Source organism: Aythya marila (assembly GCF_965140915.1).
Source record: "Aythya marila genome assembly, chromosome: 2".
Classification (NCBI taxonomy): Eukaryota; Metazoa; Chordata; class Aves; order Anseriformes; family Anatidae; genus Aythya; species Aythya marila.
The window spans coordinates 65,380,885-65,393,405 of NC_139043.1; the positions used below are offsets into that span (position 1 = coordinate 65,380,885).

Genomic DNA, 12,521 nt, shown 5'->3' on the forward strand with positions numbered 1-12,521 from the left:
AGGGGATGGAAAGGACCAAGCCTCAGACCTGGGGATGGTCTCAGATGCCAGGGGCTGGGGGGAGCTTGGGTGGTGACTGGGAGCATGGACAGTGTGGTGGTACTTTTGCTGCAGAGGGTTCTCCTGCACACTGGTCCCTGGTAACCACTGCAGCCCCAAAATTACCATTGCGAGTCACTGGTCATAAGGTTTGTACTGAGTTTGTACTGAGGCTTGTCAGGTCTACTTTGCCTGGACTTTCAGCTTACCTTCTGTCAGCTTTCTTTTACTTGGTTTAGCAGTTGCAGCACTTCCTCTAATTGACTAGGTGTCTATGGCTAATTTCTTTTACTTTTGTTTATCTTTGTGGTACAACTACACTTTTGTACAGATAGTAATGAGCAGTGATTCTATGCAGAAAGAGGTGGTTTAGAGCTGTCACAGTGGTGTAGTGTAGAGAAATACAGGTCTGGTATGACAAGCAGGGGCCACAAGCCTTGTGGACGCAAGGGTGCAGGCACAGGAGGCCTTGAGACTGGCATTACACTCACAATAAATTATTGACTTTACCTATGCTTGCTGCTTCTTTGCCCACAAATAAGGTTTTGAGCATAACATCTCCCTGCAGACCACTGGACGGGAGGAGTATGACAGCTTAAAGTTTTAGCATTAATCAAGGAGCCTTTCTGTCCCCAGACCAGGGCACTCAAGATGCTCAGGGCTGTGTTAAGGGTGTGCCTGTAGTCGTGGTTTAGTGCACAGTGCAGTGCACCCCAGCTGGGATGAGTAGCACATTTCCAGGCACTGTGACAGGAAGCTGTGTGCTGTGTTATTGTGGGGATGCAAGGCACCGCCTCCACCTGGGGGATGTACTACTGCCAAGATCCTCGAACACACTCCTACAAACACCTCCAGGTACTGTCCCTGCCTTAGGTGCCATTGGGAATTTGAAATGCTGGTCCAGTGACATGACTCAGTTTTGAGACCTTTCTGCACCCTGTAGTACTGCTGGAGCCTGAATCTGTGACACATGGGAGGAGACACACAGGATGCTCAGCATGTTGGCTGGGACCATGCAAGCTTGGTCCCAGGCACCCCCTGTACTGCCAGAGCTGGATGGGGTTTTGAGGTGGAGAGCATCTTCCAGGCGGTCTGAGCTGTTTGCTCACTGACTGATGCAGCAAGCTACCAGGCAAACACTCTTGTATAAATTTAATCCTCTTATTTCTGCCAACTGCATGAGGTTTTGTTGTTGTTGTTCTTGTTTGTCCTTTTCCTTCCTCTCCTCTCCTCTCCTCTCCTCTCCTCTCCTCTCCTCTCCTCTCCTCTCCTCTCCTCTCCTCTCCTCTCCTCTCCTCTCCTCTCCTCTCCTCTCCTCTCCTCTCCTCTCCTCTCCTCTCCTCTCCTCTCCTCTCCTCTCTTCTCATATCACCTGTCTAACTGGGTTTTAATTAGGGTTACATCTCCAATGATTGTATAGAAACATGATGCAGATTGAACTCAGCGCCAACTGAATTATGCAAGTGATGTCATCCAAGTAGGTCAGATCAAGCATACATGGAAATAATCAGGGAACCCAGATCTAGGTGCTAGCAAAGAGCAGCAAGGTTAAGTTTCTGAAAATAAAGTTTAAAGGTTAGGGAATAGCAAAGGGTCAAAGTAGCGGATTTTCAAATCTGACCTTTTTCTCTGGCAAGTGCTAGCAGCCCCAACATGCCCCTTCTTCATAAATAGAGGTAGGAAACTGTGCATTTTTTTTTTCTTTCAGGAAAACATCAAAAGACTCAAGGTTGGTTTCTCCACACACACTGAAAATAGCAGTTCTCTTTTAGCAGTGTGACTGCCAAAATCACAAACTTTCAACTTTCAAAAAGATAATTTCTGGTATACAGCATTAAGAAAAGGTTCTCATTGTGAGAACTGCCAGATTCAGAAAGGCAAATTATAGCTTCTTCAATGTCAGTGATGGTTTGAAGTTCTCCCTGCAGCACTAATCCATCCATGTACCCTGCAGAAAGTGCACTGGGCTTGAGAGGAAACCAAAATCTAAAGCTGTCTCCAACATTCAAGCACAAACACAGGCTGGGCAGAGAATGGATTGAGAGCAACCTTGAGGAGAAGGACCTGGGGGTGTTGGCTGACAAGAAACTTGACCTGAGCTGACAATGTGCACTTGCAGCCCAGAGACTGTATAAGGGGCTGCATCAAAAGAAGAGTGGCCAGCAAGGTGAGGGAGGTGATTCTCTGCCTCTGCTCTGTCCTCATGAGACCCTACCTAGAGCTCTGCATTCAGCTCTGGGGCCTCCAGCACAAGAAAAACATGGAAGTATTAGAAAGATTCCAGTGGAGGGCCATGAGGATGATCAAGGAGCTGAGTAACTTTCCTATGAAAACAAGCTGAGGAATTGGGGGTTGTTCTGACTGGAGAAGAGAAGGCTCTCAGGAGACCTTATAGTGTCCTTCCAGTACCTAAAGGGGGCCTGCAGGAGAGGGACTCTTTTTCAGGAAGTGTAGCAATAGGACAAGGAGTGATGGCTTTGCACTAAAAGAGAGTAGATTTAGATTAGATATTTGGAAAAAAAAATAAAATTCTCAGAGGGTAGTGAGGCACTGGGACAGGTTGCCCAGAGAAGCTGTGGATGCCCCAAGCCTAGCAGTTTTCAAGTCCACTCTGGATGGGGCTTTGGACAACCTGGTCTAGTGGGAGGTGTCCCTGCCCATGGCAGGGGGTGTGGAATTAGATGGTCTTTAAAGTCATTTCCAACCCAAACCATTCTGTGATTCTGTGATTTTCCTCACAGGCATGATGCAAGGCTGCATCCTGCCTAGCCTACACCTCCTGCAAATGAGTCTTACAGAAAAGGCATGGATGATGCAATATCCTGGCTGGTACTGGCTCCCGGGGCTTAGTCAGTGGTACCTGAGACAGCATCTCCGATGTTGCTCTTTGCATTAAAAAATCTTGCAAATAGGGTCAGGACTGCTCACATTACAGCAGGAGAGATTACTCCAGCCACTGCTTGCCTCTGGGTGGAAGCAGTTGCTAGGGACAGGAACTCCATGCTGATGAGTTTCTCTGAAGGCTGTGGCCAGCCCTTTCCCTCCCACACTGCCCAGCACTGAAGTGAAGCCAAGCAAGCCAGGAGTAGGCTACCACCTTCATGAAGAAAAGAAGTTTGCCAAATGGGATAATCACTACAAGCTCTAATGGGAAGGCATCAAATCAGGTTGACTCACACACATCCTCAACAGATCTTCTTTGGAAACAGAAAAGACTTCTGTTGTACTCTGCTGTTAATGATAGCCCTAGTTAAGAGCATTACTCATTATCATAGTGTATATTTCTAGTGTAACATGAATATGTGTGGAATGAATACAGCCTGAATGACAATTGCAACGTGAAGAAATATCTCTGCTTTCCATCTTCTACCTCTGTTCACCCTCTGGCACTCAAGACACAGCTCAGAGATAAAGTCTGAGAAAGCTCCTGGAAAGACTTTTATTTGGGGGAAAAAGCTGGGAAGAAACAGACATTGCAACCCTCATAACTAGAGAGATTTTCCTGGGAAGGGCTAGCTGGAGCACACTGTCTTCCATCTACAAGGCACAGGAAGGTGCCTGACAGTGGTGGCTTTCTGGAGAAAGGGGCTGTCTCAGCTCTTGAGGGCAGGGCTTCCCTGAGGTGCCCTGGGCATTGCCTGGGGAAACCAGGGGAACTGACACCCTCCTCCCAGTGCCGCAGCACCGGAACAAGGATTTGGCATTGCATCAATGGCCCTTGAGGATTTAATTCCTTGTAAATAAGAAGAAAAAGGGCTACTGTGGAGAGTACAGTGTCTACATGGACAGTACTTTCTGAACATAAGGGAACAAAAATGTCCATACAAACTTGCAAGCATCCAAACCTTGGTGATAAAATAGCATTATGGTTCAAAGTCTCACAGAAATGGATACAGCCCTGTTTTGACCTTGGCTGTGAAAAGCACTGCCAGGGGTGTTTTTTTCCTCCAACTAAATTTGACTTTAAACCATGACATGTTTGGTTTCCACTTTGAAGACACAGTAAAAGCACCTCTGAATCATTGCTCTGAGGAGTGAACTTCACACACGCCTCACACACGATTTCCGTGCCTTGCCTCTGCAGGAGAGCCCAGCAGAGGGAGCCTGGTTCCCCCATGTCGCTGCCCTGCAGACACAAGGAGACTGCTCGGCTTGGGGGCTTCCTAACCACCGGCAGGAGACACAGATATTCTTCTTCATTACGAAGATGGAGAGGCAGAAATTTCCCTGAAGGGAAGAGCCACAGAAAGCTGACACACTTGCACTCAAAGCTTGCACACTTTCTGCAAGCAGAAGGAGTGTGGCCCAAACAGGAATTGGACATGAAGAGGAACATGTATCCCCACATCAGACACCAAGGGGATAAGAGCATTGAAACAGATTGATGTGAAACTCTTGCTCATGCCTTGGTGACCGTAGCTGTGCTTCTGAGCTGATCACTAGCCTCTAGCTGCCGGGGGGGGGGGACAGTGCGCTACTGCCCTGTGAAGGTGATGGAGGCCTGGCCACGCCTCCTGGAGAGGTGTCCTCATCCCTGGGACAGTTGCTGTGACACATGTGACACAAACTTCAGGTTTTACCAGAGTAATACCCATCAGTGAAGAGCATTGCCAAAGCTGTGCTGCTTGTGGGTGTTGGCTGCAAAACTGACAGACCCAAGATAATGATCAGTTGAGCCATCAGCTGGGCAGTCACATCTCTTCTCTGCTGGGCTCACCCAGGTTGGAGGAACAGGTTCACAGCTGCAATTCATCAACTTCTCATTCAGAATACTGCAAAGATAAAATTCCTTTCCCTGTCCTGCCTTCCTTTCCCCCCTTTCTCCATTCCTCATGTTGCTCAGGACACCTGTGAGGCAGAGCTGAAGGCTGATGGGTGCCCTCGTACCCATCACCTCTGGAGACAGGCTCTGGTGTGGACACTGAGGACCAATGGGGCTACATAGAACCCAGAGAAAGCAGCTGCTATGAGCAAGGGGAGAATGAATGCAGCTACCTTGGACAGAAACCCAGGGAGGCCACCCAGCCTTGCTCTCTGCTCTCTCCCTGCTTCCACAATTGAGTTGCCTGTTTCCTCAATCACCTTTCATGCAGAAAAGCACTGCTTTGTGCCAGTGACTTGGAAAATGCTTACTGATGTCTGTGACTTGTTGCTTCGCCAGGTGCTAAGCTGAAGTCTGATGCTGAATGAAGCACAGCCTCTACAGATTCCTGTTGGTAGATGCTCAGCCATGTCTGTGTCCTTTCCCTCTGCTTGTCCCTGTGCTCACCTGTGCACATGCTGCTCTCTCATCTGCAACCAGAGATCAAGGTTTCTGCTGGAGCTTTTTTTCTGAGCCAAGCACTGATTTCCATTGCCCCCTTGCTTCCCTTTGGTCCTGTCCTCCTCGGCCCAGGGACTGTGCACCAGCGAGCCCAGAGAGCAGGCACAAGAGGCATCATTTCAGCAGCTCTGCTCCAAAAGATCTAGGAAATTCTGACCATAAGCCCTGAACAGGGGGTTATGCATAGACATTTTTTCTAATGCTGCCCAGATCCATGCAGAAAGGATCCCCCTCTTGAAAACTGCCACAACCCTATCCACTGGTCGGCCAAGACCTGCTCAGCCTTTGACATGGACTGGATACTGTTTTGGGAGATTGGTACTAAATGGGCATTTCCCCTCAGATCATGATTGATCACATTTTTCTGAAACAGCCTTCACAGCAGTCAGTCAGTAAGCTCAGCATCAAAGTTCAGCTTCAGGAATGAGTGAGGCTGGGGCTGATCCTCCATGGCAGCCACCATGCTTCAGAGAGGACTGTCATGTCTTTGAAATTCAGAGAAGCCTATTCATGCCGTGATGGTCTTGGTGCTGGCTTAGAGAGGGTGCTGTTAGGAAATGGAGAGGTGAGCAGAGACCTGCCCTGCTCCACTCTGTTTCTTAATTTGCCACCTCTCTTTGGCAAAGCCAGAGCACAGGCTTTGCTTCACCCCTGCAGTTTGTTTCACATGTGAGTACCACACCTTGGCACCACGCTCACATTTGTTAGAAAGATCACCTTTATCTTGAAGCAATGGTTAGGGCTTTGGGAATGATTATCCTTGCTGCTCTTCATCAGTTAACAGCCTGTTTTTGTTTTTTGTTTGTTTGTTTGTTTGTTTTCTGTAGAGGAAAGAGCACCACTTGGCCTTGTTCAGAAGCCCTCCTGTACCTGCAGTATCCTCAAGTACAGGAATGAATAACTGGGCAGCAAACAGTAGCAGGTGTGACATCAAGACCTCAGCTGGTTGTGGTGCCTGAGTGCCCTTTTCTTTCAAAACTCATGTTTTACCTTCTGCAAACCAAAGCATATGGAGGATTACAGAGACACTGAGCATCCTTGGAGAGTGCCAGCTGAAGAAAAGATGTGTGAATAAATGTCTTTGTGATGTCTGTATATTAATGTCAGTGGGAAGTGTGTCTGGATGTCAGGGCATGGTGAGGAAAAATAGCGTTGTCTTGTCCTGCATGGGGTCTGATGCATCTGTTCATGCCAGAGTTACAGTAGCACTCTCTGACTGTACCAAATAGCCAAAAAGCACATTGTACCCAGGCAGCAAGTCCTGCCAGCTCTGAGATAAGAGTGGCGTTGGCTACAGACAACACCTCAGCAGATGCATGAGTCAGCAGAGTCTGTTGAAACCCAAAATATGACACCATTACTCTGAATGGGGATTTCTGTGACGCAGCTCTGTACATTTTGGCATTTTAGCTGAGTGAACAGAAACATAGATTTATGCAAAAAGTAAGTCACGTAAAAAGTCGTGTATCAGAACTGGCATGGTTCGTCACAACTTTGCTGTGGCCAACATTTTTTGGCCAAACTGCAAAGCATATGTCCAGGAATAGCTCTGATATAAATGTTAACAAAAAAATGTGTGCCAGTCTGCATTTCACAGTTACAATGGACATCTTCAGACCAAGGATATTTTAGAATAGACCTTCTATTTCCCAAACTTCTTTTTTTTTTTTTTTTTTTTTTTTTTTTACATTTGGACAGAATAGCTCAAGTCACTTTTTTTTTTTCCTATTTATTTATTTATTTATTTATTTTTCTGTTGTGATCTATTCTGGATCTCATAGAATCATAGAATCTTAGAATATCCCAAGTTGGAAGGGACCCATAAGGATCATCTAGTCCAACTCCTAGCACCACACTGGTCTACCCAAAAATTCAGACCATATGACTAAGTGCATATGACTAAGACCCATGGACTTGTATGGATCCAGGTGGAGCAGCAAATCCTGCAGATGTTCAGGGTCTGTTCAGAGTTTATCATTTCCACTGTCACAGTCCTCCAGCTCATGGAGCTCTGGGTCCTGAAGCCTATCAGCGGTGTTGAAGACAAAGGTGAAAAAGGCATTAAACATCTCTGCTTTGCCTATGTCCTTGTTTGGAAGGCGACCATCCCAGAATAATTAGTGATTTCATTGTGTTTCACTACTGGTAGACTAAAGCAGCACTTTCAAAAGGATGAAAATAACACAGGATTATCCTGGACAAGACCCAGTTACTGGGGTATTCTGAGTTTTCTGTGGTCATGAAGATACATCCCTTTGCAGGAGCATCTTTCAGCCAAGAGAGGTGTGTCACACAAATAAATGCCTCTCATTAAAATCTCTTTTATTTTTCTCATGTTTTTTACCAGTTCTGATCTCTGGACATACATGGATATTATCACAGCAAAAAGGAGGCAAAGCAGCACTTCTGGCTGGGGAATGTGTCCAGAAAGGAGCGTTTCTGAGACTTTCCCATACTGTTCTAGCTATTCCACGTATCTAGCTATTCCACTAGATACGTGTCTCAAGGGCAAATGATGTGACCCCTCAGACTGAACTTTCCTTTGGGGTTGATACCTCCTAAGAAAATTAAGATCATTTGCAATAATAATTGCAAAACACAGGGCTGTACATCTCCTCCACAAATCCAGGAGCAGCAGCATATCTTCCTCTTTCCTGGTGATTTGGAGCTACCACTGAGAAAGGGGCACCTGCTGAGAGACATGGGCACCTTGCAGACGTGTGGGGAAAATTGCAGATCTCTTCCAATGACGTTTCTACCTCTGCTGACTAAAGCACTGTTTCAAGCTGAAGCTGAGGTTGCTGGTTTTGTATGACAATCATCTAAAGAAACCAACCTCATTGGCTTGTGGTCAGCATGGGTCTTTATTGCAATACACAGGTAAAGAATAAAGGAAGAGGCAATTTTTGACTGTCTGCTGTTAGAGTGAAGACCTTGTCAGTGACTTGGCATTGAAACATAAGTGTGTATACTCAAGTATACATAAGTGTGTATATTCAAGTCTCAGGTGTCTATAATCTACAGAGGCATTGATTTTGGTATTTCTTCCTACACAGAGACTGCAGGTGACAGCCTGGGGAGCCTGCTGTCCGGTGGAGACCTGGAGGACTTGCTGGTGAGTTGCTCCCTGGCTGCTGCCCTGCAAGCTGAGCCCTGGGGCACACCTGAGGGGCCCAGGTTTGTGACTGGGATGTGTGGGGCTTTGCTACTGGGAGAGACCATGCTGGTGGGGACAGTGAGGGTGTGGTCACAGTTCCCAGAAAGCAGCGTGTGTGAAAGCATCTCCCACTGAGCAGGCTGCATGTGTCAGGGCTGACTGTCCCCTGGGGCAGGGCTGGCCCTAGGAGTGTCCAGGGGGGTCCCTGTGCTGGGGATGTGCCCTCACCGCTCTTGCTGCACTGGGCTGGCCATGGTAGTTGTGGCTGTGGGGGCTTTGAAGCCATCGGCACCCATCCATCCCCATTAGCCATGCAAAGGCCTTAACAAAATACAGAATTGAGCCCCAAAACCTCTACTGGGGGCTCTCAGCACCCTGGCTGTGCCCATTTGGTTGCTGGTTTGGTGATGCTTCCTGGGTGTCTCACACCACCTGCTCAGTGGCATGGGGCAGGCATAGGGCTGGGCACCCCCAAGGAGCTGTGGGGGGATGCTGGTACCCCCCCCCCCCGCCCAGGCTTAACACAGCAATTCTGCCCTTGCCCTTCTGGTGCAAGAGCCTCACCCCTGCAGGGCAGGACTGGCCACATATGTTCCTTCCTCATTTTCATCCTCTGACTTGGACACAGTGGTTTGTCCCAGCTGCATGCTGTGGATGTGCACTAGCTCCACAGGGGCTTTCGGTCAGGGTAATCACACAGCTCTAGCTTTCTGCAGCTGCAAAGCATGTGCAGGAGAGAGAAACTTCTTTTCCCGAGATTTCTCCATCCTTGTTTTCATGGAAGCAGGAAAAGCAATGCTATGATTTTCAGAATAGGAAGTTTATGTGAATGTAAAAGAATGCACAGAAAAGAATTATCCTGAGACTGTCAGCTGCCAGAAAGTTCGGTTGGTTTCCTTCTGTACATGCAGTTCATGATGTTGTCCCCTGTATGGGGAGACAGTATGGCACTGGAAGCAGCAGTGAGCTGCTTTTGCTTGCTGCTATTGTTGTACTTTTTTTGCCTGGCCTTATCTCTGTGTATCTAAATTATATCCTCTTGCAAAAGCTTAGTTCAGACTAACATTAGACTGTTTTTAGGCTTATTAACTGATTAAGTTATTTATTCCGAATAGGTTCCTCTCACTATGGATTACCTTTCAACAACTCTTAACTCCTCTCCATTGTATAATATCTACAACTCATTTCACAGGACAACAGATGCCATGTCACCAGCACCAAATTCCTCTTCAAATTATTATGAGGACTACTACTATCCTGAAATGGCTTCCACTTGCACCACAGAACATAGTAAATACTTTACATCTATGTTTTTTCCAGTGCTGTACACTGTGTTGTTTGTGACCGGCCTTGTGGGAAATGCTTTGGTCATTTGGGTCCTAATGGCCTTCAAGAAAGTCAGGGCCATGACAGACATCTATCTGCTGAACCTTGCCATCTCTGACCTCCTCTTTGTCTTCTCTCTCCCCTTCTTGGTTCAGTACTCCCTGGTGAGCCAGTGGACTTTTGGTAATGCCCTGTGTAAAATTGTCAGCTCAGCTTACTTCATTGGTTTCTACAGCAGCTCCTTCTTCATAACCATCATGAGCATTGACAGGTACTTGGCCATTGTGCGGTCTGTGTATGCTCTGCGGGTGCGCACGTCCGCCCATGGGGTCATCGCAAGCCTGGCCCTTTGGGCAGTCGCCATTTTAGCATCAGCGCCAGACCTCATTTTCTTCCAGGAAATGGATGACAGCAACAGGACTGTGTGCCTGCCTCACTATCCTGGTAGCGACAACAGCTGGAAGATTTTCAGTAATTTTGAAGTCAATGTCCTGGGGTGGCTGATCCCGGTGGGCATCCTCATTTTCTGCTATCACAACATCTTGAAAAACCTGCAACGGTGTCACACTCGCAACAAGTACAAAGCAATGAAGCTGGTTTTCATTGTCGTCACGGTGTTCTTCCTTTTCTGGACCCCCGTCAATGTCGTGCTCTTCCTGGACTCCATGAGGAGCATGCACATCATCGACAACTGCCAGGCAAGCCAAAGGCTTGACCTAGCCCTGGAGCTGGCTGAGGCGCTCTCCTTCGTCCACTGCTGCCTCAACCCCATCATCTACGCCTTTGTGGGTGAGAAGTTCAAGAAGTATCTCTGCGAGGCTTTTGGCAAATACGCACGTTTTCTCTTGACCTGCAACAACTACAGAGTGTTCCACAGGCACAAACTGGACAGGCAGTCCTCTGTGCACATGGGGTCCTCGCAGTCATCTTTTGTTGGTAGTGTCTTGTAGAGCTGCAAGACAAAAGCTCCCATACTTCATGCATGACCTGAAGTTGAGAAGTCCTCCCGGTGATTCAGTTAATAAGTCTTCTTGTTGCCTTAGTGTAGGAGGTTTAGGTGCAGTGGCCCATTACCAAAGTGTGACTAGGAAATCACGCAATCCTAGAGCAAGCTGCAGTGCACCTTGCTCCATTATATGCTGTAATACCATTCTGAGCGGATGCCTGCATGGATGCAATTCTTCTGAAATACTTCTCTACCTTCTTTGTGAAAAGGAGGCCAAATTTGCCAGCAGACTCATCACTGCCCTAGTAGTACAGAAAGGTGCACCCAGTGCCTCCAGCACAGGATGCATGGTCCTCAAATATCTCTAATAAAATCATGAAATTGTGCATCAAAGTACAAGGAGGAGGCAGTCTGTCTTTGCAGACAGGGTGTCAAGGTTACACCTAAATACTTCTGATGTTAACAAAACAAAGGCGTAATACTTATTTCTGGATTGCTTATTTAATTATTCATAGCTCCTGAGTGAGCTGCTCCCCTGGGGGAGGCAGTTAGTCCTGAACTGCTCTCAGAGCTGGCTGTATCGTCTGTATGTAGGAAAGATGCCAGATGTGTCCATTAAAACAACTAACTCCCCTCCAAGGAAAGTGGTTTGCACACTAATTATGTGAATAGACAACAGTAATGGCACAGGGAATTAAAACAGAGTGGATTTTCTCTGTCAGTGGGGACTGGACTCAACACGGGAGGGGGAACATGCTTTTGGGAGGGAAACAGTCCCCACATTTAAAGAATCACTCCAGGGTCTGGCTTCTACCTGATATCTAAACAACATTCCCAGCCCAGAAAGAGTTTAGTAAACAATCAGTTAGTCAAGCAACAAAGAAATTAACTTTATGCCTGGGTTTTGTTAACATGAAGATGGAAGAGTATCTAGGTATGACCCTGCCTCCCTATCTGCCCAAGTTCTTTGCTACCAGGACCTGCAGCTACTGGGCTGGAAGGGTTTAAAAGTCACAGCTGAGAAATGACACTGTGGGAGTCTTAAGAAAAAAACCCTGATGGAAATGAATGAGTGCCCTGGGTATGAGTGGAGAAATAGTTACTAGGAAAAAGAGACCGAAGAGTGGAAAACACCGAATGTAAGCTGAGAGATTGGTAAAGGTCATATGTAAAAACTTCCTGGAGATGTGCTGGAGGTGTCCAAGGAGGTGGTTGCTTTCAGCACAGCCCTGACCCATGAGCTGAGGGGTGGTTGTTCTGCTGAAAGCCTGCAACAGGATGGAGAGAAGACAAATAGGGAAATACACCAAGAGCCTGTAACTCAGGTGGTATCTAAACCAGATGACACAGACTGGTGTGAGTGGCCAGACACTTCAGAGTTGCCTAAAACCCAGACAGGCTTTCTGAACACTTTAAACAAGTGATGCACTAGTATGAGCTTCTTGAGACATTCCCTTCTGCTGTTTGAGCTTGGTAACTGCAAATGAATGATATATATGTGAATGGTTAACCATGCATATACATATACATGTGTACATATAAAATATAATCACATATATATGTGTATATATATATTAAATGTGTGTGTGTGTGGATATGTATGTATATACGTATATGTATATATACACGCACACAAATATTGATAGATAAATGCAATGTTCTGAAGTTTTTGGCCCTGGTCTATTTCTCCCTTCAAGGTATGACCCTATTTGGAGTTTTATAATAAAGAT

At 46.8% G+C, this 12,521-nt stretch overlaps 1 protein-coding gene across 1 annotated transcript; it reads left to right on the plus strand.

Moving 5' to 3' along the window:
• Positions 1 to 7,257: 7,257 nt before the first annotated feature.
• On the plus strand, positions 7,258 to 10,795 carry LOC309875689 (C-C chemokine receptor type 8-like; the record flags this gene model as incomplete). The annotated part of the gene is made up of 3 exons (XM_082755355.1): positions 7,258 to 7,411; positions 8,419 to 8,477; positions 9,635 to 10,795. 3 exons carry the CDS (start codon positions 7,258 to 7,260, stop codon positions 10,793 to 10,795), a joined length of 1,374 nt encoding a protein of 457 aa, XP_082611481.1.
• Positions 10,796 to 12,521: the final 1,726 nt, after the last annotated feature.